This window comes from Strix aluco, chromosome 8 (assembly GCF_031877795.1).
Source record: "Strix aluco isolate bStrAlu1 chromosome 8, bStrAlu1.hap1, whole genome shotgun sequence".
Taxonomy (NCBI): domain Eukaryota; kingdom Metazoa; phylum Chordata; class Aves; order Strigiformes; family Strigidae; genus Strix; species Strix aluco.
Genome location: NC_133938.1, coordinates 20,961,140 through 20,987,896, shown reverse-complemented (window position 1 = coordinate 20,987,896; position 26,757 = coordinate 20,961,140). Strand labels below are relative to the sequence as shown.

Here is a 26,757-nt window from a genome sequence, read left to right as displayed (position 1 = left end):
CAAATATTTTCTGACGCTTTAATTTTTGATTTGTAAAGAAAGAAGATATTTTTATTAGGAAGATGAAAAAAGGTAACTTTGAGTGTAGTGGGTTTCACAGACTGTGGAGACTATGCATGTGCTTAAAGTAACAGCAGTCAAGAATCTAAAAATCAAGGCTGTGACACCAATTGCTCTGGTGTTTTGCACTTAGCCTATTAGTTGGATGACTAAAGACTGTCCAGTTAGGGAGAAAATGTATTAAAATGTTAAATGTAGGTGCAGAAGGATAGGTGCACTAAATTTTAAACACTTCTTTCTTTTAAAGGCTGTAAATTAAATAATGTTTTAGTCAAGAAAATAAATACATAATAGTAAATTCAACTTTGAGTAAATCCACGAGAGCTGTGCTCAGCTACACCTTCCCTGAATTTGCTATGTTAACCCTAATACCTTTTGATGTAGTGTATTTTTTATAGTGCAAAAATGTGGTCTATCACAGAGTAGGATGTTCCTGGAGAAGCCTTAGATTTGAGAACTTTATCTTGTGGTATGATGGAGTGTGAGCCTGCTTTAAGCTGTGTGGCTTTTAATGTATATGTCCTTGTGCTAACTATGTGAATAGTTCACGGAATACTGGGATACTACTTGGATACTTAAAAGTTAAGCATGGAGGGTGAGTATTCACTTTAGTTTTCCCTGTGAGGGTCAAGGTATTTCTGCAGAGATTAGTTGTGTCAAGGAGGTAGCATGCAGAGTTTCCAGCAGTGTAATTTACCACCCAGAGCTCTTCCGATAGAGAGGAGTGGTTGTTATCTATGGGAAGCAAGTGACACTTTTTGTTTTCTATTTTAATAAACCTTGTAGAATTTATAGTAATACCTAGCATAATGCATTGCTGAGCTAGAGAAATCAAGCTCTTAGCCTGAAAGTTAATGTATCAACAAAATCAGGTAAACCGTGTTTAGGGTTGTGTAATTTTGCTACTTTATTAATCTGTAATATATTAACTTTGCTTACATAACAGATAGTGCGTGAGGTATACAACTGTTATGGTTTCAGCTCAGAGGGCAACTAAGCACCATGCAGCAGCTCACTCCCCCCTTCCTCTCCAGTGCTGGTGAGGAGAAAATAAAGCAAAAGTCTCAGCAGTCGAGGTAAGGACAGGGAGGGATGACTCACCCATTACAGTTTTGAGCAAAAGACAGACTTGTTAGGGGAAGAAAAAAACCCCATAGATTTAATTTAGACACTAACAACAACAACAACACTTAACAGACAGAGTAGGACTGTGAGAAGCATTACCAAATCTTGAAAACACCTTGCCCCATCCCTCCCTTTTTCCCGGGCTCAGCTTTGCTCCCGATATCTCGACCTCCTCTTCCCCTAGTGGCCCAGAGCGCAGGGAATGGGGGGTGCAGTTGGTCCTGCCGCTTCTTCCACCTCAGGGAGGGGAACGACTTCTGGCATTCTTCCCCTGCTCCAGGGCAGTCCCCCTCTCACAGGAGACAGTCCTCCGCAAACTCTCTCTGACATGAATCCTTTCCACGGGCCGCAACGTTTCCCTAGCTTCTCTAGTGTGGGTTAGCCCCATGTGTTTCAATCCTCCCAGCACTGAACTGCAACAGCAGGGCCTTCTTCACACAGAGTTCCAGCCTTCTTCAGGTGCAGTCACCTGTCTCGGCTTGGGGTCCTCCACAGGCCGCAAATCAGCATCTGCTCCACTGTAGACCCCCATGGGTGGCGGGGGGTGGGGTGGGGTGGTGGCCCTGCCATCTCACCACGGGACACAGGGGTGTCTCTGCATCGACACACCTCCCCCCCTTGTCCTTCTTTCTTCCACTGACCTCGGTGTTCGCACAGATGTTCTTCTCACAACTCCCACCACTCCTCCCAGGTTCCCCTTCTTAAATACATTATCTCAGAGGCACAGATAATTGGCCAGGCCTTGGTGCAAAGGTGGGTCTGACTTGGAGCCGGGGGAGCTTCAAGAAGCTTCTCACAGGGGGTCACCACTGTAGCCCCCTCCCCTGCTGCCAAAAAACCCCCACCACTCACTCAAACCCAGGACAACCACAACTTTGTTAATATAGACATATCCGTAACTAAGGCTCCTGGTTTTTGTGAGAGTGATTTAGAAAATTGCTCATTTTGTTAAGAAACAGTGTTTACATAATGCAGGGAAATCTGAGGACCATGAAAATCTGTAGTGGGAAAACTGTTTTGGAAACACCACTTTCTAAGTATGTAGTAATGGATCTAGGGCCACACCTCTAGGATATTGGTATGCTATGATATTATTACAGGTTAAAGAAAAGTCTTACTAAATATTAGAGGCTGTGTAAGGAGTGCAAGAAGCCAAAAGGTGTTTGTTCTGATATAGAAGCAGTCTGTCTTATGGGGAAATCTAAAGCTACATGGAAATGTAAAGATGAAGATGTAGTACTTAAATGCTGTGCTAAAGGCAGTGACCTGTTAGTGCACAACTAGAATATGCTTACCACAAGATCATCTATTGGCCTTCAAGTTCTTGCTCTTTTTTGAGACTCGGAGCCTGTATGGCTCAGAGAAGAAATAAGTCTTGTGATTAAAAGTTGAGTCTTTTCCCAGGTGTGTTTGAGCTCCCCCCTGCCCATATGTGCACCAGGATTCAGGGTCAGGCCCAGTCCCTTGAGCCTGTCGACTTCTCAGCCACTGAGAAGCTGCAACACTGCTGGTCTTCTGACACGTTTCCTAGTCACAGGCTGGCTGTCTCTCCACAGAAGTGGGGCCCCGTCTTCCAACTCTCTGGGCCTTGAGAACTCTGGCTTGAAGATATCATAATAATGTAAGTTGCTGGTTCTTGGGCATGGACACAGAGGGTCACCTGGGAGTTTATCCTTGTTGAGAGAGATGAGAGGGTTGCGGCTTGATACACTATGATATACCATAATATAAATGGGTTCACAGTCAGCTTGTGACTTTGTTCACATGTGCAGCTGTTTGTCTCAATAGCACAAAACATATCTGGTAATATACAAAAATAATTCCTTGGGGGTTTCTCTTCTGAGTCCCATTCTGTCTGGGATCCTTTCTGGTTCTAGAATTGGGTTCTCCAAAGGCTGACCACACTATTCCACTGACATCTGTGGTCATTTCACATTTTATCAAGGTTTCTCTGACCTTCATTGCCTCACAATTAAACCAGGCCTGAACTACTGTGAAAGCATAGTGTTTTCTCCTTCTCTAAATTTTTGGATGTATTCCTAAGATGTATTATCAGCCAGGTTCTATAAATTGTTTGTAAAGATTCTCATCAGTTCAGATTTTCAGTAAAGAAATACACATTTGACACAACTATCAATTGATGAGATATTCTGTCATACATAAACATGAAGGAGAAATTCACATTTTCCTATATTCTTTCAATAATGAAAAATAACATTGAGCTAGCTTCTGGAAGACTTGACACCATAGACACTTATTTTTTGAAATCTTGTGTATCTTTTAGTGTTACAAACTCTCTTAGGGCTAGAACTTGCTCTTGCTCATTTAGTAATGAAACTTCCTCTTGTAATAGTTGGGGACTGTTACACAGAGTTTGAAATACTGCATCTAACTGTTAGTGCTTCATGCAGCTTTCCAAAAGACATAGATGTGGGAAGTGAAATATGAACTAGGCAATTCAAATAAGATATTAATGGAAAGAGTTAACTCCTTAGTCATCTTTTTCTTAACTGACATGATTTTTAAACAATACTCATTACACTGGGTCATCTAATCTCATGAAAACAAATGCTTCTAGCTTGAGTTCTTTGGTCTTTGACTGACTAACAGTAATAACATTAGGTTCCTGTTCAGATATACTAGAAAATATCAGGGGAAAAACCCCAGGTACTTGTTTCTGTCAGTGAATTAACACTTGCATAGCTTTGAAATTAATTGTTTAGTATGCTCATTACTCTTAGAAAAAATAAATATGTTCTCATTATGTTCACTTGGTGAACATATGTATCTTGCAATACATTTAATGTTACTTGCTGTGAGGGAGATTACAACTCTTTTTAAGAAAATTGGGTAAATTAATGGAATGGGGTGGGTTAAATTGCTCTCCACATGCATTCCCTAGCATGCCTAGCCTACTCCTGAATTTTAATTGATATATATAAAAGAGTTTAGCTGAGGATGCTCTGTGAAACCACTGGAGTAGAACAGGATATAACCTGTGTATTGCAGGGACTGGGCTAGGTAAATGTGCTGTATGCTGAAACAAAGTGAATAACACATGGGACCACATTTTATGCCCATAGTCATAGTCAGCATGTGAACAGTTGCATTTTCAGCAGCTTCATTGTGGCTGTATACATATTGATCTGTGGTGAACTTCAGCAGGTGTTTTGGGGCTGTTCATAAGAAACTTCCCCAACAAGCTAGAGAAAGTGGACAGAACCAATGAAAAGAGCAAATTATTACTTATTAAGAAGTCTATACAATTTTAATACTGCAACCTGTGACAGAGCCTGAAGAGGGTTTTCCTGATCCTTATTCTGGCTTTGAATTACCAGTAACAAAGATGAGGATCACTAAGGACTAAATACTCCTGGTGCAACTAATTAGTTTCAATAGGAGTTTTTCCAGAGTTATCTCAACTATCAAATTTTTACCAGATTTCCTGTTTCAAATGAAAGATAAGTTTCACATAACCAGGATACTTTGCTAAGGTGGTTACTTTGGGGAAAAAAAAGAAAAGAAAAAAGCTGAAGACTTCAAAGTGTAGTGATTTAAAGAAAAGCTTTCAAAATTTTGAGTAATGTCATATATTTTACAAAGACAGTGCTAGACTAGGAGGACTTTTTGACAACTGCCTTGAAGTTACTGCAATCCCACCTATGATATAAATTGTACTTTTTTTTTCTTTACAATCTTCCTTCTCTGCCTGCGCCCGCACCCCCTGCCCCCCACCCTGGTTGGTGTTAGACTGTTCCTAATAAGCATAGGGCTTCCATAACTTTATATTTTATTTTGCTGAATATGCATTTAATTAAAAATCAGATTAATTACAATAGCTTCTTATGATTCCAGCTAAAAGGGTGGCTTTATGAGATGGGAATAAAATGGGTGTCACACTTTTAATGAAATTAAAAATGAAATGAAATTTCTAGACCAGAAGTTTATGTTGGATCACTGCAGAGCATGTGCCAAACCTGTCTTGATTTACCCCAAAATGCTGTATCAGAAACAGGACTCCCAACTGCAGAATGTGTCCTATCCTGAATGACTGCCTTCAGATCACTTACTTGAAGTAATATTAATTCAAATTCTTGGTAAATTACTCACTGTAATATAACATGCTGTTTTAAAACTTTTACAGCCTTTTCATTAATAGATGATAGTGAAGATTAGAGCTAGTATTTTTTGTGTAGACTTCTTAATCATAGCATTTAAAGTAGAAGTTGAGCAATAAACATCTAATTGAATAGCTTATGGCAAGTTTATTTTCAGAAGCCTTTTACTGTGTTGGCACAGATCAACATAACCATTTATCACTAAATTCTCAAAATTTAAAAACTGTAGCTGTCACTTATACATGCTTGTCATTCTCAGTGTACATTACATACGAGTAGTTATAGCATTTTAGGATACTTGCAACCTAAATCAATATATATTAGTCATAATGAATATGTTCCCTTCTAGAAGAGGATGTGTTAGGGAATTAAACCATTCTTTAATATTTTTTAGCTTACAATAATCCTTGTCTTTTAAAAGACACAAAGAAATAATTGTCATGGGTTATTATTAAAGGAATACCTTAAGGTAGTCATATTTGATTGAAGGAGTCGTCTGCAATACATACCGAGTTGTGTTCTGTAAAGACAGACCACTTGACTTCCCAAAGTGAAGTCTTCAAATTAATCTGTGGAAATAATGGAAGAAGGTATAATACTTTGGTGGTGCCCATAATCCTCAGTGTTGTGCAAAACTGCAAGCTTAACTCTACTAAGCATGTTGTGCAGCTGTGCGGAAAAGTGTGTACTCAACATGGGCTGAATTTGCTTCTGTGTATTTACTCATAGCCTTATTTCTTTCTCCATCAACACAGTACCTAAACGGATTTTTACAAAAATACAGCAGTGTTATATTCTGATTTGCAGCCATTAATGATAATGAATGTATACCTACTTTATTTTTAATGAAGTAGATGTAGACATTTATGTAAAAACACTAAATATATAATTCATAGGTTCTCCATTACTATACACAATTCACAAATAATGTGAAATCCAAAGTTCATAGTACTCTGAAAAGTGATGTATTATATACACCCACAACCTGCATTGGGGAACTTGAGTCTTGCCCTTTCAACATCTGGAGAGATCAAACAACAGCTCATCTGGCAAGAATGAGAATTTTTGTAGCAGAATAAGCATGGGATTGGGACAAGCAAGATCACAGATGCCCAAATAATTCTTATCAATGAGCTCTCCCCCTGGTCAGACGGCCAGTGTGTTTGAGAGATCAGGATTCCTTTCTTGCATGTCCAAGGTGGTTTATTTTTGTTTAGCTGGGTGCATACATTGTTAGTTGCAACACTCCCTCTAGAACTTTCTTCTCGGTAATTTTCCACTTACTGGCTGACTTACCTGAATGTATTTGTTAAATTTACTAAATGTCTGACTAGCCATAAGCTGCAGAAAGCCAACCAGGGAACTGAAATGAATAGGAAGAAAACACCCTCACTAATTTTCCTTTTTGACAGTTTAACAGGCCCAAAAGCATTTACCTTACTTCCCCATTTAGGCAGTTAATTTCTGAGCAGTTCTTAAACACCAGGGACCTCTAGCTAGAATAGCCACCTTGGTCAGCAATCCAAGATTTAGGCGGATAGTATATTATTTAGGTAGTGGAAATATAAGCAATTTTTATATTGTAGATGTGATTTAGTATGTTCTGTGCCAGTTTTATTTCAGATTTAATTCTGGGACATGCTGCACTACGTAGTCCTTTTGGATTTATGCAACTGTTGCGCTTGGAGCCATGCTCCTGCTGTAGAATTCCAACAGGAGCAAACATATGGGGATTCTTCCGTCCTTGGCTTGCCCCACCATTTGTTCCACGTTTTAGACCAACTGGTGCTGTACCCAGTGGAGTACATCTGTTACAGTTTATTACTAGAAATTTGCAATTCATTTCAGTTTGCTAAAATAATTATAATATTCATGGCCAAGAGTACTGCATTAAGCAATTACACATAAGAGTAAGCAAAATTTTCCTAAAGTGTATGTGTGATTCAGGACCTACTGCCCAGTTTGGGTGATATGGGCACTCAACAGTCTATCACCAATGAGTCAGATGTGCTCTGACATTTGAGCTGGATCATCCTGAGAAATTAAAGTAGCAACTGAGATGCTGTAAGTGACATCCTTTATGTGAATGTCCCTGTTCTGTTTTAATTAAGAATGAAATAAATTAGCATAAACCACCACTGAATGCATTTGGTTGCCACACCTTGCTTGAGGTACTCAGCTGGGGAACACCCAGAAATGGAGCAGTCTTTATTGCTGGAATTGCAGAGGCACATCCGATAACACCCTCTAACTCTTCCTGAAAGTCAACAGCATGTAGGCTGTTACATAGTCTATACCTTTTTGAACGTTGTACCCCGCTTTTTTGTCTTTGTGCCTCAGGCAAGCTGGGAGTTACTGTATTGTGCTATGTTATTTGCAAGAAGTAGGTGAGATTTCTCTTTTATGGGATAAATGGATTATTGATCAGTCCAGAGTAAGCATTAAATAGTTGATTAGAAAGTTACCCCTTTTGCATTTAAAAAAAAACCCCATAAACATCAGCACAATAAAATATTAATACAACAGATTACTTCTTTATCGTTATCACCCACTCAAGCAGACTTTTAAAATAAAGAAGCATCCTGATATAATATTCATAACCCCATCATACTCATCATGTTCAGTCGCCCATTTCTGTAAGTCAGTCTCACACATCTTTGACATTCTCTAGTAACAGAATAAGCACACCCTATTCACCATAGTGGGGAAGTATAGTGTTAAAGTAAGTTTTTTTTAAAGGAAAACTTACAAAGCCAGTTCCAGGGGTTACAACCAATAATATGCCTGTTATGGTTCTGCATCACAGACCTGAATCTGGATCTGTCACTTGCATGCTGTTCACACTCACCCCTTGGATTAAATGAGGTCAGTTTTGTGATGGAAACCTGTCATTTTCCTGATTTAAAAAGAGATTGGGTTCCAAAAGCTGATTTAATTTTTCAAGTTACATTAGTATAATGAAAGACATTGCAAACTTCATTCTGCCTGTGTCTTTAGACCACCCCTGTCACTTAAAAGTACGGCTATATTCCCAACATATATTTGTGTCCTTGCAAATAAAAGCATTGTAAGAGAAATGAAGTTAACTCATCAGCTCATTAGATGTAGAAGCAGGTTCCTGTGAAGGGGAAGTTGCAATTTATACTCAAATGATAAAACATCCAGAAATAACCCAGATCCCTTAAAATATTTTTGCTTGTTTTGCTTTACAAGTGTTTCTTGGAGTGATATAATGAAGCAGAATTATGTGTTTCAATATGCCGCACATAACAAACATCCAGGAATGGAAGACATTATCATGGCTACTGAATATAATTCTGTTTTCTAGCAGTCTTAGAAATGTCTTTAAATATTTGTAATCTAAGTGGTGTGGACGATACAAATCTAAACAAACTAGTATGAAGTTGGGCTATAATGTTCAGTAATTGTGTTTTCTTTTTGCATAGCACTGTAAATAAGTGTGTGAGGTGTGATTTAAGAGGCTTTGAACTTTTTTGAAATTCCATTTATATTTTAATATTTTCTGTTCTCTTTCTACAGAACATTCTGGCTTTAAATCCCCGAAAACAGACGCATGCAACTCTTCATTCAACTGCAGCAAAGAAACAAGTCAAAAAGCAATGGAAAAGGAATTCTGACAAAAGCTGTTCGGTAAGTACATGTTTATTATTGCATCTGGAACATGCAATAAATCATTGAGGCTGAAATCTCGATTGTGTAAGAAATTAAAATTTGAGTTTCCTCAGTTGTTCCATAGCCAAATTTGTCTTCTAGTTCTGTTCCTGTAGATACTAAGTTATTTTGTGATCAGCTATTTACTTTTCAGAACCCAGTACACCTTTCTGGTGATTTAGTAAGTCTTTGATGCAACTTTTTCCCTTTTTGTTATGGAGTCTGATCCATCTCAGGGATCAAGCAGTATCGCAGCAGGCTCTCCACCTCCTGCGCCTTGCAGAGCCGCTTGCTTTCCCTGGGTAGCCAGTGTCAGCTGCCCTTCTGCTACGTGCTCCTTTTCTTTCTGTTCTCCAAGAGCAACACTGGGTAGAGCAGCACTATGTTTTCTGAGACTTTTAAATGTAATTTTATTTCAGTACAGAAATAGGGGAACCCATCATATGTACCTATTTTGTATACATATATATGTATGTGTACTATATATACATGACCATACGTGTTATATATAAATACATAAAGCTTAGATTAAAACAAGGCTCTGGATTTTAAATTTTGTGCATTGTATTTTTCAGGAAATAGGTGGTTATATAATAAATATTTTTTCATTATAAACTCTCTATATTCTTCAGTATTTCTGCCATTAGATATAATTTTCTCCCTAGGTATTTAGATTCCTAGTCTCAGTGTGATATTTGACTAATCCTATCAGACTCTGTTGTCTCTTTGATCCCTCGTCTGATTAGAAGGTTTGTAGTGTTTTTACCATCTTCCTACAGATTCTCTTAGATAATCTGCTAAATTCAGAAGTCTTTTAGGTAGAGTACTACTTCTACATCTGCAAACTATTTCCCTTATGGGTATAATGTAGTGTCTTTTCATAGTGTTATCAAAACACCTTCTCCCACTAAGTAGGAAAATTCAGGTTTGATAGTTGATATTCATTTATAATTAAAAAAACCCACAACAAAACACAAACCAAACCAAACACCCCACAAAGTTCCTCAGTTTCTCAAAATCGTGAAACCCAGTCTGACCAACAAATATTTACTGGAAGGAGCAAGTCAGGGTATTCTTAGAATTTCAACCATACTCTAGTATAGTTTCGTGTTTTATAGCATTGTTTATAAGAATCTCTCTCTTACTACAGCTAATATTCCTATTTTCTTATTTATTGACTTAGGTAATGCTATAATAACTGGAAACTAATGTACATGTAAAGCTTCTGTTTGTGAACAGGGATGGTTATTCTGGGATGTCTGATTCAGTTATTGCCCACAACTGTCTGTTCCTGCTGCACAGATAGTTGAGCTGCTCAGCAAGCAGTTCCTGGACAGCTGCAGTTTACATCGTTATGTTTTCAGGCAACCTGAAATCAATACTGGGTTGTAAACTCCTCTGTTTTCAGAAACTGTTAGGAAGCTCAGGTATCTATGCAGCAGGGCAGCATCTGTGTAGTAACCTGATTAGCTGTTCCAATGTAAACTTATACTAGTTAGTTAAACTTCAAACCATAGTATACATATATACATCTTCCTAATGAGCATGTTAACACACATTTTCTAAAGCTTCTAGGTTTTAAGATCATTCTTGTTTATCTCTGAGCTTTCCCTCATATCAGCCTTGTTTGATTTTTTAATTCAGGTTATTCATAAAATATTTGATATTTGAAGGTTTTGCTGTTAATTGTGAAAGTGCATAGCTTTCTAGAAATTGTCTCCCTGCATTCCTGCTCTTAGCTGTGTGTGTGAACGTCATGGTCTCTCAAATGTTCTTGGATCCCCAAGGTATGAGCTTCTTGGGCTGTGCAGACAGCACCAGTTTTGGGTTCGTGCTAGTTTGTGTGCCTTGGCTGTTTTTTCATTTGAAAGAAATTCTGAGCATTGTCAAATATTGCAGAATGATGTTTTGGCATAGGTTTACAGTCTGATAAACAATTTGGTTTTATAGTTCCGCATTACTGCATGGAGGTCTGTGCAGTTATTAGGACCCTGCACTGACAGAGATCTGCTCATGTCTTGCAATTTACAGGATTAAAGGTTAGAGATAAGCAAATAGCTATATCTGTACATGTACACACCTTCATCACAGGTAGTCCTTATACTATACATTATGTACTATTTGGTAGAAATGTCACATTATTTAGTTTGCAAGTCATGATAAGAAATGTAAAATGCTAGAAGAAACTGTAAAGGAGTAGTCCTTATTTTTAAACCAGTAATGGTCTTAGTTTTTAGAACTGTCAAACTTTTCTTTACTCAGAAATATGTAGCTTACTTTTACTGTGGAAGATTTACCACCCACCTTACTCTTCTGGCAGAAAAAGCCCTACAAAATAAAAAAAATCAAACTGAAACTTTTGCCTGGTATCCCATTACATAAAAGGCATTAGGAAAAAATGACTTTTCACATTCTCCAGACCATTGTTGTTGAGTGGTTTTAATAAACATAGACAACAAAATGATAGAATCCTTTCCTAGCCTTCTTAAAATAAGAAAGCTAATGTAGGAAAGAATACATTGAGGACAATTTTCTGTTATGGTCTAAAAAGACATTGGCAATAATGTATAAGCCTGCTAATGAACAGGTCAAGCTCTATTTGAAGTCCATAGGAAGTATCCTTGTTTGCATTTCCTTAAAATCTGAATTTGACTTTTCGCTTTGGATTCTTTTAAAGCTTTACTGGTGCTGCCTTTGCAGAATTACTGTTGGAGGGAAGGTGGGAGTATGAAAATACAAAACTAATTAAATTAACAGCCCTCAAAACTCTGAACAAAAGCTGCATCTGCTGAGGCATGCACACAGTGACTTTGTAATGTCTAATACACTTCCAGATGGCACACTTACATATTTCCTCAGAATAATTACACAAGTGAAATTTTAACTCCTAGCCTGCTCTGAGGCACTTTGGGTTGGCCATTAAATGAGTTACGAAGTGGAAACTGAGTGTCAGTATCCTTCCTCAGCATTGGAAAAGCGTTATCGTTAAGGAAGGTTCAATTATGCTTCCAATGACTGCTATTGTTTATTTACTGTGTTAGCAACCAAATTTTGCTGTAAAAATGATTTATAGCTGTAGGTGCAAGATCAGTCAGCTTTCCTTCAGAAATTTTAACTCAGGGATTTATATCAGAGTGGGTACACTCTTTATTGCTGAGTCACCCACAGTAACAGTGCTAAACCTAAGCATTAACACTCTGGTTTCTTCTGAGTCATGCTGAAAGGTGGTATAGACAAATGCCTAGTCTGTCTGGGGAAACAAAGGTTTCTGTTGGTCAGAAGAAATTAAAAGAGTTTTGAGATGGCTGTACTAATAGTAAATCTTGGAGAAGGAAGCAAAATTTAGATCACATCAGGTCATCAATTTACAGATAAGACTAAAGCAAAAGAATGAACTGTGGAAGCTGTGAGGACTTGCTTTGATTTCAGGGTTTTCCTAGGTATTTCAGGATTGTTTAGCCATCTGATTTATCTATTTATGGTTTCTAACTCTATAATTCCATTTCTGTATGTATTTTATGCTTGCTGACATTTAAATCACAAACTAGATGGGCACACATTGTGTGCATTTGCATTACACCCAGTGCACAGAATTCCTTGCTTTATGAATAGGGTTTCTAAGCATTATGGGACAAGCTCTGCTTTTATCTTGTACGTATGCGGGTTTGTCATTTTAATGAAAATCACCTCCACAATTTTTATAAATTCACTTGTCACTGGAGAATTCAGTGGGATATTGTAGTCCAACCTTTTTTTTGGTAATGAAACCTTAGACGTTCCTACTCAGGATAGGTGAGAAAATGATACAAACCCACCTATGTATTCAGATTTTCTTCAGTTTCTGCATTTAGAAATAATAGTAATAATTGCTCCAGATGGAAGAGTTGGAAGTATTTCAACAAGAGAAGAAAGGTGAAAAGGAAATGGGGTTTAAATTGGTTTGTAGTTAATTGCCATAGCCTGTAACTGTATTGATTTTGTGGCAGTAGTAGCGTTGTTCTTTGTCCTTACATTTGCTAAGCCCGATCAGCATTGTGCAACAAGAGCCCCCCTTCTTTGAACAAAATAATTTTTAAGCTCAGCTGTTTTTTTGCAGGGGCATCATGTTTGGGCAAGAGTATTTAACTGTTCTATAGTTCTTTCGAGCCATTAGAGAGAACCAAATTCTTCACCTTGTCTTTTTCGGTGCAACTAGCAGATTGCTCTGTGCTAATGGTGGAGAGTGAGATCTGCAATTCATTGCAAGGTGTAACAGATTATGTTGTTCTTTAAATGCAGAGGACGTTACTCCCTTAAAACAGTAGTAATAAGAGTTTGCTAAAACTTCATACTGCTTTTCACTATAGTATTTCTGTGGCTGTCACTGCTATATATGAACATCTGTAAAAAGGAATTCCTATTTTAAAAAAAGGTTTGTAAGTACTTCTTGGTGTACAAATGTCCAACCTTGTGTAGAAAAACCTGTAAATAAGATAATTCTTTCTCAGCTATAATCAGTTTGTTACTCTAAGCATTGCCTTCCAGTGAGGTGGAAAAATGCCATGTGATTTTTGTGCCCAATCATGTATCACAGTTCCAGAAAAGTTAGCAGTTCACGAATAACTGATGGGTTGAAGCAGAAATAGTGTGAATTGCAAACAAGTAGATATGAAACCCAGTTCACCCAAGGTCTGAAATGAGGAACCTTAATGAATAAATGCTTTTTCAGTGAATAATTTGGCCATTTCTAGACATGTATTGATGAAAGATTATATATTTATAAATAAAAAATAATCCCAAATATTGTAAAATAGAGAACACTCATTAAAGGAAATCAACTCAATTATCTTTATAATCTAAATGTATAGTTTACCTTTGCAAATATTTATTTTTGTCTTCATTGCATATGAATATGTAAGTTTAGCTCTTTTCTGAATGGATATACAATGGCAGATGTCTCTCTAATCGCTGCTCTATTCAAACATTAATTGGTAGAACATATGTAGAATTCTGCTAGTCTGAATAGGTATAGGATAGCAGCAGTCTTTTTAATCACATCACTATTCAACCACTAATTGGTGTGATGATTAAGGGACATTAGAGGGAGCACTTTGACATCTGATTCTTTGAACTGATGTCTGCCTGGGCTGCACTGTATTCATCATGGCCAGACTGATTTCTTAAATAAAACGCTCTGATTCCCAAATGTGGAAAATATTGCATTAGGATCTATTGAGGTGATTAGGGAATTTGAGAATGATTCTTTTATTTAACTAGTGATTGACTGTATATGCACAAACTATTCATATGAATAATACATGGGTTACTGAGTATCAGAAAGAGCTGAGAAGTAACATCAAGAGATTTTCCCTTTTCTCATAGTGTCAATAATTAAATATTAATACACGTTTTAAAATGTACCAGTTTAATCATTTAACAGTCAAATTCCTACTCATGCATTTTTTAGATTAACTAATTACTCTGAATTTTCTCATATCGATATCATACACTGGCATTTAAAACCATTTTACTGGAATAAAGTCGTTTACATGTTTATATATGATATCACTTATACTTGCTCTAAGAAATGCATATTATAATCCTTGACTTTTCTGTTTTATTTTAGTTTCAATGTCTTAAGGTATTTTCATTAGAATATCTCAATAGCTCGTAACTTGCCTGACTGCTACAAGTCAGTGCTTTTATGCACATTTTCTGTGTACCAAATTGTAAACACTAGCTGATGGCAAGTTATGCCAAATCCTTGCTTAGTCCTCTGCAAGAGGTTCCTTTTTACCTTGTGGCTCTTCTGGAGTGCTGTGCAAAACCACCTCTGACCTCTGTTCAGAGTTTTTCAGGTTTGGTGTTCTTCAGATTTGATGTTGGATGATTCCTCTTATAGAGCAGCAGTCACCAAAGATTTTTAGTTCCAGGTGTATTTCTGATCTTAACTATTTCAAATCCGAAGTGTCTCAGAGTTGCAAATTGTTTGGTTTTACAAATATATATATATACGACAAAACGAAAAATGCTTGTCTGCTGCAAATCCTGAATTCTAGGTAAGTCTGATCAACATATTCGCCTTCATTAAAGCTGAACAGATCAGAGAGGACCAGAAACAGTCTTCACTGTTAACTTTCATCTTCTGTTTAGCCTTATTCTTTTAGATGTGGGTTTCTGTATGTGCACTTTCCTGCGGTTATTGGATGGAGATAAAGGTGCCTTCTTGTGTTAGTGTAGTGAAAACAGAATATATAACAAGAAGAGTAGCTTCTCTTTTTTTCAGCCCCTCTACTCCCACTTTTTCTTGTCTTTCGTAAACCGTTGCCTACACTGAAACCAATACTGCTCTTTTGCCCTTTGCTTTCCTCTCCTAGACTTTCTTCTTGTATAGCAAAAGCCCCATCTCTGTTCTGTTTAGAAATCTGTAAAATCAAAAATGATCATGAGCTTTAGGTTGAGAAATTCTAAGTGCTTGAACATAGTTTCTTGGAAAAACCTGTGCCATTGTTAGCCTGTTAGTAATTACTTGCTTCAGATCTATTTATAGTGTCTAAGTTCTGGAAGACATCTGCTCTCTAGAAGAAAAAGGAGCTGAGAGACCAATTTTAGTGTGAAGGAAGTAGTATAGCTTGCTGAATGCTGTATTTTAAGCAGGGCTAGTAGCACTGTCCAATGCTAAGTTGCACTGAAGTGTTCATTACAAGACCGTGCTTGTAGTTTGACTGCAACTTTGCCATATATTTGGACAAAAATTTTCCGAGTACCAGTCCATCAATTTTTATTTTTTTTTTTTTTTTAAAAAAAATCAGTCATATATGCATATAAAAAAAAAAAATCACTTGTTTTAAGTATGAATGAACAGGTCTGGCAGAAAAGCTGGGTTTTGCTCTTTTAACCAATCCTGATAGCATTATATTAAAAAAACCACTAGCATCCTCATGCTTTGAAGCAAGGATTTGTAACAGGCTGCGGATTGAAAAAGTATGTTCATACAACAGAACTGTCCAGAAGCTTTGAAAACCTTATCCTGACCAGTTTCTGTTGCATTTTGATCACAATGTACAGTCATCAGGTGGAGATCAGTTAACTGCCTCATCACTCACTGCTCCTTTGCTTACAATATTCAGTATTCTTTGCTTACGGTAGCGTCTTGCTTTCAGGAACTCCTAAATTTTTGGTGGTGCATCTCAGGAATGATTTGAGACTTCCATAATGATTTCTTTGTTGTTTTATAAACTGATACATTGTTTGAATATAGTGTTGAAAATAAACATAGTATCCCCTCCAGTATTGGTAAACAGAAATAACGTTTTTGGGATTCTTCAGTCTGCAAAGATGCTAGGTACTCCTTGATACGAGAACCTTCCTTATAATGTGTGCACTCCATATTGATGGAATGGGAACTGGTGGTGATCCAGTCTCTGGAGCTGTGGTGTTGTCATGTCAAGCTATATTCCCTCTTAGTTTTTCTGGCTATGTGCCTGTTTCAGCAGTTCTGGCTGTCTTCAGAAAGCTACATGTATGTGTTTTCTGCAGCCAGTTCTTTCATCTCCAGACAGTACTGTTTCACCAGCAAGTGTCTGGAATGATCACTCAGCAAAACTTTCTGTTCCCCTCTAATACTGAGAACAGGACAACAAGCTACTGTTGCTTAATTGCTAACTGAAGTGGAAGAGATTTTACTCTATAGAGCTAAAGATCCTACCATGTGCATTCCATCTGAAAATTATCAAGTTATAATTTATGTCTTTTTGTATTTTCCTTTAAAAAAAAGTTGAAGGTTTCTTGTTCATGTACCATGTGAGAGGAATGTTCTTAACATTGCTAAATCAAGTAAACAAATTAAGAAGCATCCGCATAACTACCTGTATAGTTGCCTTAAAGGATATGCACTTCTCAGGAAAGACAGACTTAAAGGTAAAGCATTTTATATTAATAATGCAATAGATGGTAAAAAGATAGCAAGGGTAAAACCAAACCTTTTAAAGGTTTTTTAACCTTTAAAGTAAGGTAAAACCTTTTTTAAAGTGATCAAAATCACTTTAGGGAAGGGTAATAAACTCATTTCTAGTGTGCTGAGAATATGCTATACTCTCCACACAGCAGGTTTAAATTTGGCTATGTCTGGAAATAGAAATCAGTCTAATCATAGACTCATAAAAATATAGGTTTGGAAGGGATAGTGAGAGAATTTCTGGATTGGGACAGAATGAAATGTAGCTAGACATTTCTTGACAGATATTTGTGTAACCCACTTCTAAAGGGATATGATGTTGGGAGACTTCTCATTCTTGTTAGTGTTTAATCAATGCAACAGCAAGTTTTTCCTGAAATATGCTATATTTTATTTGTTGAAGATGAAATTGCTGTCTTGTTCTTCTCCTACTTGAAGAACAATTGATGATTATTCCCTTTTGGTGTAAAATTTGTTATATTAGAAGCTTCCTGTTAGATATCATTCCAGTTGCTATTTTCCTTCAACTCTTCCTTGCTGATCATGTTTTCTGAAACTGTTATTTTGTTGCTTGTCTTTGGATTTTCATTTTCTGTATCTTTCTCTAATCGTGACGGTGAAAAATTACACATTTTTCAGCTGGGACCTAGTTAGCACCAAGTAGAATGAAATAATTTCTTTGTTTCACACACCGAGCTATCCCACAATGTGCTGCTCCTTCTGCAAGAGCATTGGATTTTCTTGGATTCAATTTATGGCCTAAATTCTGACTCTTCAGTTTGGCTTGATTTTTAAATTCTTATCTTGCCTTTTAAAATGTTTAATATCTTTTCCTTCCCTGTTTCCCTTATTCCACCAAACATGATATCTGTAGAAACCACTAGTACATTCTTCTTTTCCAGCTAACCAAGTCACTGGGATCCTGGGTAAATCACGAAGCATCTTGATTCAATTTTGGTGATAGAAAACAGGCTAGGGGTTGTTTTCCAGTCAGTTGTGCACTCACTGGATATTTGTTTTATCTTGACTACATTTTTAATTGCCTTAGGAAAATGTGATGTGGAATGCTTATTTAAAAAGTTTACTCAAGATTTGTCACATCTACCACTTATTCATGAGTCCATTTATCCTCTTAAGGACAGAAAATAAAATTGGTTTAACTTTTTTTTTACATGTCCATGTTGGCTTTTTTTATGTCACTTATCATTTTTAATAAATGTACTCAATTTTCTCTGCTGGGGGCTATAACTGCTATTTTCACTCCCTTTTTGTAAAGGGAATTTTCTCTGTCTCTTCTGGCCTTTTGGAACCCCATGCCTCAGACTCTTTGGGTGCAATTGATAGTGGTCCATGTATTGCTTCAGTTAGTTACTTGACAACTCAGTCATATATGGACTGCATCTGTCTGATAAAAAAAATAATTCCCAAACCTCTTTTTTCCATACGCAAGCCTGCAAACCCAAGGTCTTGCTAAAAGTAATACTTTTAGTAATAGTTATGGCTATACTGTGCCATCTTCATAAAGAGAGCAGGGAAGGCTGTGAATAATTCAGTTTATTCTGCATCATTTGTTATTTACTCTCCTGTACATAACCTGTACTTCTCTTTGTTTTCTTCTTACTTCTCGTGTATATAGAACCATTTTCTTACTTTTTTTCTTCCTTAATAATTGAAATTTGCTTGGTGCCTTAGCTTTGTGATTTTATTCCTACAGTGCTTGTGCTGTTCATTTATACTTAGAAATTTATACACTTAGATGTGTGTCATAGTTTCCCTGACTTTTATGATTTTGATTTCCAGGCCATGGGGGAGACATGGTATGATCATAAAGGTCTGTTAAGTGCTTTTTTTTTCCTGTTTTGCTTTGCTTGGGAATAGTTCCCTCTGAGCATTTCTGTCAGGGTTTGCCCTCTCTCTTGCTTTCCTTTACTGATCAGTATATCTTTCAGGAGACATACCAACCTGATCCCTGAGTCTATTGAAATTTTATTGTCTGAAGTTCACCGTCCTCATTCTGTTACCCTCACAACTTTCTGTCCTTGGAATGGATTGTAATGCTATTAGAGAGGCAAGTCATTGTAAAACACTTTGACTTTCTATATACAGTCTGGAAAACCACAGATTCCAGTAATGGTAGGGTGCAGGCGTCCTTTGATGTGATAACTGACAAACTTTGTTGGTACCAGTCATTAAACCAGAAACACTAGCATAAAATTTTAAATAGTATCAATTCTTACTAATTTGGGTATCAAGCTGAATGGACTTTAGCCTTAAATTTAGCAAACAGGGGAGGCCATAGAATAGATAATCACAGAATTATGTGTTCATCAAGCTTTTTTTTTGAGTTAATATAAATTCTATAGAATTACCAAAATTTATTTTATTACAAGACAAACTCAGAAGTTAAGAAAACTATTTAGATCTCTGAATTGAACAGCTCAAAGACTTGAATTTTGAGGAGATTGTTATTATTTCAAAAATACAAAAGTTATTTGGAATTTGCATCCCAGCTTATAAAGAAAAACTTCAGAGTGAACTGGAAAACAACTTCAAAAAGAATATTAAGAGTATGAGGATAACCCATACGGAATTGAAAAAAATGGGATTGATTGGCAAAGCAGGAAGTACAAAGGGAAAAGTGAGAACTTTCAAAAGTCAAGTTGAGTCACACCTGGCGAAAGAAATTAAAACAAATAGTAAAAGGTTATTCAGCTATATAAAATAAATAGTAAAAGGTTCTTAAGCTATCTAAATTAAAAGAAATAAAAGAACAAGGAAAGTCAGTGTGAAAATAGGATTAAACATCCTAGGTATTGTTTAAAATCTTTGTAAATCGTTGTCCTGGTTTCAGTAAAATGGGAGTAAAACAAGAGGTGGCTAATGGGCAGAAAAGTGCAGAAATGGAAATTACCCAGACAGGACAGAAGGAAAACTTGGAGGGTTTCATATCTGAAATCAAAGACACAGAAAAATGTCTATAAAAGTATCACAGAAAAATTGACATGTGAAATTACAAGCCTAAGAGAAAAACAAGCTGTTTGTTATGGTACTTGATTAAAGAATAGCTGATGCAGTTTCTGTATGTTAAAAGATGGAGAATTGATGGGCAACTATAACTCTGTTAGTCTCAGCAGCATGCAAAACTTTGAAAACAAATTTTGAAGCAAAGATTTATTAAACCCATTAAGGTAAATATAAGATGGAATAAGATGTATTGGGCTTTATTGTTAGGGATAGATCATGACACGCTGACAAGATTTTTTTTTTGCCAATTAATAATGAAGTATCATCTGCTTAGATTAAAATAGTAACATGGTTAAGGGACTGGCTAGAAAGGGAATGAGAGTGAGTAGTGCTTAAAAAAGAGTTTCTGGGCTTTGAGCAGAGCTTGTTGAAGGATCAGTCTTCAGATTCATACCATTTAATATTTTCATTAATGATCTTGACATAAATATTAGGAGCATGTTACGAGAAAGTCGACAGGCACTGTCAATACAGAAGGAACTTAGAACATCATAAAGAACTGTGTGACACTGAAGTTTAGAATAAAAAAAAAAGATAAGAGTAAATTTAATAGTGCAATCAGGAGGCTGTAGAGCCAAGGGCTGAGTATAAGAATGACTAGGAGCTTAATGGTTGGAATTAAAAGAAAAAATGATTTAGAAATACCAGCTGATCAGAGGGTGATGGTTCCATCAACTGGATGAGAAATTCTGAATGTGAATTGAATGTTAAAGCAAGAGAGTTAACTCTGATCATCCAAGTTGTCACTTCAGGTCTCCTATATACTCTTATGTTTTGGATCATAGGTATCTGACATAGCATGCTCAGTTATTTGATAGACTTTCTGTGCCAATTGCCACCTGTTAAAGGAGGATATTCATAGAATATAGAATAAATTGCTTTTAAATCACTTCAGATGCTGTAGTGATGAGTGTCATTGAAATGTTCATGGGCAAAAATAGTTCTGCTTTCAAGTAAGGTTTTGAATAGCATGCAGTAAATAAGGCTACACACTAATCATAAATGTTGGAAGACTATTGATTAGGTGAGCACTCTCTGTTCTGTCTTCTGAGTCAGGCAGCACTTCTGTGTAAAACAGCATATGATCATATCATTAAAACTGGTCTTTTGCTGCATACGTGTGAAGGGGCCAAATCAAGTTTTGAAACAGCAAACCAGTTTTCACTTGCTACTGATAATCTGCTATGCAGACATCAAGTTGCTTGGAGGCTGATTTAGCTATACAAAAAATTCCCAAGTAATAACACCGATTTTGATGCCCTTCAGAAAGATACATGTTAACTGAACATTCTGTAGGGCTTCATTACAGGTTGGTCCTTAGCTAAATTATGTAGTTATCTTTTGCTTTAGCTTTTCTATTTCTTGACTCCTCTTCCAGGACTCCTAATATCCTTAAAGTTTTAGTCCCTTGCATAAGCATTATTTCCATCCCAAAATTAAAAAGACTTTTCTTTCTCAAAAGTTGCCATTGGCTGTTGGAAGGAGTCTTTCATTGCTGTGGAATAAAAAAGTACTGTCTTAGAAACTGTCTTAGTATCTGTCCTCTTGAAACTCGTCAATGCTGTTGATGCTGAATCATCAGTTAATGCTGAATCATCAATACTTTGTAAAGTACAGACTTAATGAGCACTTGTTTCCAACTTTTGAAGATTGAGCGCAGCAAACTTTTGTTTTACAAGAAAAGAGTGAGGTGGGGGAAGCTTTGCTTTCACTTCTGTCACATCTGAAGTCAATTAGAAATAATAGATATTGAAAATCTTGTAAGATTTGGTCTATAAGCTTTAGGAACATACTTCACTTCTTTTGTAATTCCACTGCATTTTTGACAGTGCTTGGACCATTTTCCCCATCATATACAATCTGGAGGCTACCTACTATCTTTTCTTTAGTGTAAAGCTTTCAGAAGCAACTTTGCAAGAGTGAAAGAAGCAGATGAATCTCATCCAGTAATGCATACACAGTAACTATTTAAGAGTTGTGTGAATTTAACACAAGTTTTAATTGCATAAGAAATATTATTTACATTCTATTTCTCAAAGATTGCAATGGTAGTAGTATTAGTGAACAGTAGTAACATATAATCTGTGCATGTTTTACAGAGCACATGAGAGACAAAGGGGGGAGAGCACATCAGAGTATGTAGCCATTTCTTGTGCTGGAAGAGTAGTCCTGTTGTTGGTGCTTTCTCTGGAGTTTTTCTTTCTCATTTATATTTTCCTCTGAATTTATTTGCTAGCGAATGGACAAACAATGTGAGAAGGATCTTGCATATATTTGTAGCAATAAGTCTGAAAAGCTCTGTTGCCACCAGGGCTCTAGAAAAGCTGTGGAGAGGTACAGGGCGTTGCTAAGCAACACCGCATGGCCACAGATAGTATTTTTCTTTTAATTTATTTATTCTTCAGTTTGAGTGTGTCCTGCTTGGAGCCATTTGGGTAATAGTTAAGCAAGCACATAGAAATCAGAGAACTGCAGGAGTGGAATAAAGGAATGCAATATAAAAAAATAAGAAAGAAAAAGCCATGACACATAATGAAACAGACCAAGAGACATGAAATAATTAGTAAGGACTAGGGGAAAAAAGTAAACAAGCATGGGGAAACAGAACAGGAGAGGAAAAAAGAAAAGGAAAGATAGGGCACTATTGAAGAAAAATTAAAAATTGAAAGCTCAAACAGTGTATACACAAGGGAAACAGGGAAACTGCTGCATAATTCTTATTCTGATAAGAATTAAAAGTCAGAGATAAAAATGGCTTTGGGAAGAAAAGGAGAAATTTGGTAATTGTGTTAAAAGAATAATGGTTTTTGTTTCTTTTTGCTTTGCAGACACCCCGCTCTTTCCTATTGCTCTGTTTGTACATATGCAATAGTAGTAGTGACACTCAGGAGCTGGGGACTGATTAGTAAGTCCAATATGTTTTCCAGAAAGGAAAAATAATTTAAAGTAAGAGTTTCAGAAACGTGTTATTTAGAAAATATTCCGTATGTTTGAAAACAGCATTTTCAAAACTAGGTTATTGCATTTTATTGTAAAATGTGGATGATTATACTAAGGGTACTAGGTTAAGCTCTGGTTGCAGGGAGGGAGTGGGTTGTTCATACTCTCCAAATTAAGCATATTAAGCAGGGGCAGGTCTGTCCTGTGCAGTGGTCTGGGAACTAAAAGCCCTTCACTTGTAGTAGTTGGAGCCAATTCTAGATTTGAGAGTAGCATAGCCATGTGATGTGCATAGTGCCATACTGAGGTATTGAGTTGCTAGATGCTCTTCTCTCTAAGGCGGTAAATGGAACTGAGATCTGAGGCTATATATTTATCCTGGGTGTTGTTTTCAAGCTGCATGTGAACAAACAGCGTTACAGCAGCATTCTCCTAATGCTCTTTCTAATGTTCACTATGAAAAGAACTTTTGAATGCCCTGCTGGCAAATGTAGATGCACATAAACCCTGATCATTTCTCTGTATAGGAAAGTTCTTGTTCATGTTATTTCTTACAGAAAAGAAACTGACACCATTTATTCCCTTAAATTTGTATTGGGAGATTCTCAAGCTTATTAAACATGCATGGTATCTTATTCAAAGAAAACTACACTTATTTGAGCAGTTTTCCCTCAGTTTTGATTATGTCTGTGTGTCTGTAAATAGATGACACAACAGATGGCGATAACTTCATAGGATCTGCAACCATTGTAATAGCCCCATACTTCTGATTTTCTGAATATTTTTTGAGAGGGAAAAAATATTTTACAGCAACAGTGTTTTGTACTGTCCTACTTTGTTGTTTCCTCCCCCCCAACCCCACTGAGACTTGACTTTCCACCTCCTTGGCAATGAGTGTAAGCTTTCATTTTGACTAACTTGGCTTGATATGTGATATTTAAAGATATGTAATTGTGTTGACTGTTAAACAGTTTTGGCTCCCAGTGAACCAATTTAGTGGTTCTTTGTGCATTCTATACATGCTTTCCAGTTTCATGGTTGGGTTTTTTTTTGTGCTTCCATTTTTTTCTTCTTTGTATATATTACAGAGTCTGAGGTCACTGTCTTACTGTATGTGGATTCTATAGTGTTACAATAAGGTTTTAGATATCATTCAGTGATGACCATAGTAAAGAATGCATATAAATATACATTTAGAAGTCCTTTCACTATTTTCTTTTCTTTATGGTATTTTTTTTTTAAAAAAGAAAAAGACAACAAGTTTTTCTCTGATTTAGCTATTTTAGATGGCAATTAATATAGAATGTATTTAAATAATTGGCTTTGCTGAACATCTCAGGACAAGGACATGTCTTTTGAATCTCAAAGAAAATGGAAATAAAGAAGAAATTGCAGCCTAGTTTTTTTTCAGAGATATGTGAATTGTCAACTCATATGTCTTCTCATGACATGTCCTGCTATCATCTACAGTTACTTCAGAGTCTACATGTACTTTAAGAGCTGAGGTAACGTTTTGTTGGTGTTTGCATATGGCGCTCATAGTTTATGAATGATCTTTAGATTAGTTTAAGTCAAATCTTTCTTCAGTTTTTCATGAGGAATGATAGTGATGGAAAATCTGATACAGAGTGCCAGCATGTAACAGAGCTGCACCGTGGTCTTGATACAAGGGTTGTGCTCCACTGGCTGCAGGCTTTTTTCCTAATTCTTACTCCTTTGACTCAGATAGATGGTTCTTAAACAAACTTTCCAGTTATTCCTCTGGGGAAATCTAGTCTCAATTTTGTATTTGGCTTGTCTGTGGTAAGTACCCTCAACTGTCACATGAGGAAATTTGTCTCATTGCTATCTAAGTCATCTTTTATGCTGTGATACTGATTTTCAGATAACATGGGAATCCAGAATAGAAGTGCATATGCTCTTTTCTTGGTAATTCACCAAGTCAGAGGATGGGATCTTAATAGGGGATCTTAATAGTAATTTTTGTGGAATTGTTTCAGTTTTTTGCAGAGAAAATTTGGAGGAAAGATGATCCTTTATGAAGACTTGGCCAGCTAGCATAGTGACATATAACCACATATGGTTATAGCAAGAAATATCATCAGTTACAGGCACTGAAGTATTTTTCATGCAGAACTGTCACTGTTTGCTTCTACTAAGCTAAGAAGAGGATGGGATTTTTCCCACCCTTTCTGCAGGACAGAAACATTGAGTTGCTTGGAGCCTGGAAGTCATAGATCCTAGTGTTCTTTATATACGAGTCTAGTCCCTTGGTACTGTCACCAGTTCCTCGACTCTTGGCCTTGTATTTAGCATCTTTTCAGGGTATTTCCAGCGGACTTAAAGACTATTTTATGTAAGTCTTTTAGAAGTTGGAGAGAATTAAGAGTACACAATTTGGTACGTGGAATGTGGTTTAGCTGATGCATGCATTTCTATTACTGTCAATAAAAAGACATGATCTGTAAGATTAAGAGAGAAGGACCTTGGTAGGACCTTGCTGTTGTGGTTTAACCCCAGACAGCAACTAAGCCCCACACAGCTGCTCACTCACTCCCCCCACCCAGTGGGATGGGGGAGAGAATCGGAAGGGTAAAAGTGTGAAAACTCATGGGTTCAGATCAAGACTTTAATAGGTAAAGCAAAAGCTGCATGTGCAAGCACTGGGCTCCATCACACGTAGTGGTTACTTGTGAAGACAAAACACCATAACTCTGAATGTCCCCCCTTCCTTCTTCCCCCAGATGACACATGACACCATATGACATGGAATATCCCTGGGGTCAGTTGGGGTCAGCTGTCCCGGCTGTGTCCCCTCCCAACTTCTTGTGCACCCCCAGCCCACTCACCGGTGGTGTGGGGTGAGAAACAGAAAAGGTCTTGACTCTGTGTAAGCACTGCTCAGCAAGTGAAAACATCCCTGTATTATCACCACTGTTTTCAGCTCAGATCCAAAACACAGCCCCATACTAGCTACTGTGAAGAAAATTAACTCTATCCCAGCCAAAAGCAGCACACTGCCATTGTAGTTATTTGGGAAAGAGGCTTATGCAAAATCATGAGAAACAGCTTAGGCAGATTAGCTTCTGTAGAATTAGTTGGGAATATTGTGTCCCATTGTGTTATTTTTTTTTAATATTGAGGCAACTACAGGGAGCTGTAGTGCATGGTGAACACAGAACCATGAAAGAAAATGTTTTGTTATGGCACTTCTGAAAAATACAGTTTTTGGAGAATAAAATGTGCCTTATAAGAGTTGGGAGGTGGCATCTTGGGCTGAGGAAGCAAGCCTGCTACATGTAATTTGCTTTTATTCCTCTACATAGGGCTGGACTGCATTGTTTCAGGATGGTGTTTAAGCATTTTATTGTAACTTTAATTTTTGAAAAGGTCTTATATTTAATAATTCTTTAGCTATGCATGAAAAATAAAAGAGATCCTATAAGGTGGTACTCTCAAATATGTGGGGTTAATTCCTTTAAATTCTTGGTCATTTGGCTTCTGAAAAAGCAGGGGCTTTTGGGTATGTGTTTTTTCTTATGCTCTTTGTTGAAGGTCAAGAACATAATCTGTTCCTTAGGAGTATAGTTCTACCTGCATTTTAAAGATTCTTCCTTTTTTCCAGGTTATGAGCTCTGTAAATGTTAATTCTCAGTATGAGTCTGGTCTTTACCTACATACTCTCATTTTATTTAATCTCAGTGAGTCAGGGGTATATTTGCCTAAGCAGAGTAAAGAATCCCAAGGGAAAAGCAAGCTAAGTTGGGGTATGGGAAAGTACTGGGAAGGGAAGGAGTACAGCATTTGGGATATTTTTTTTCTTACTAATCTTTACTTAGTTATATTTTCACTGTCAAGTGAAAATAGTATATTTAGAAATTC

The 26,757-nt window shown here is 36.8% G+C and overlaps 1 protein-coding gene across 4 annotated transcripts in view; it reads left to right on the top strand.

Moving 5' to 3' along the window:
• The window catches only part of DPYD (dihydropyrimidine dehydrogenase), a 367,570-nt gene that overhangs the window by 13,886 nt on the left and 326,927 nt on the right, over positions 1-26,757 (top strand). For 3 of the 4 annotated variants that reach the window (XR_012624149.1, XM_074832563.1, XM_074832566.1), the window contains exon 2: positions 8,844-8,954. The exons of the other annotated variant lie outside the window; for it this stretch is intronic. Coding sequence is in view for 2 of the 3 variants with exons in the window: in XM_074832563.1 (XP_074688664.1) it covers positions 8,844-8,954 (111 nt within the window). In the remaining variant the exon portion in view is untranslated. The remainder of the gene's footprint in view (positions 1-8,843; positions 8,955-26,757) is intronic. 4 annotated transcript variants of the gene reach the window in all.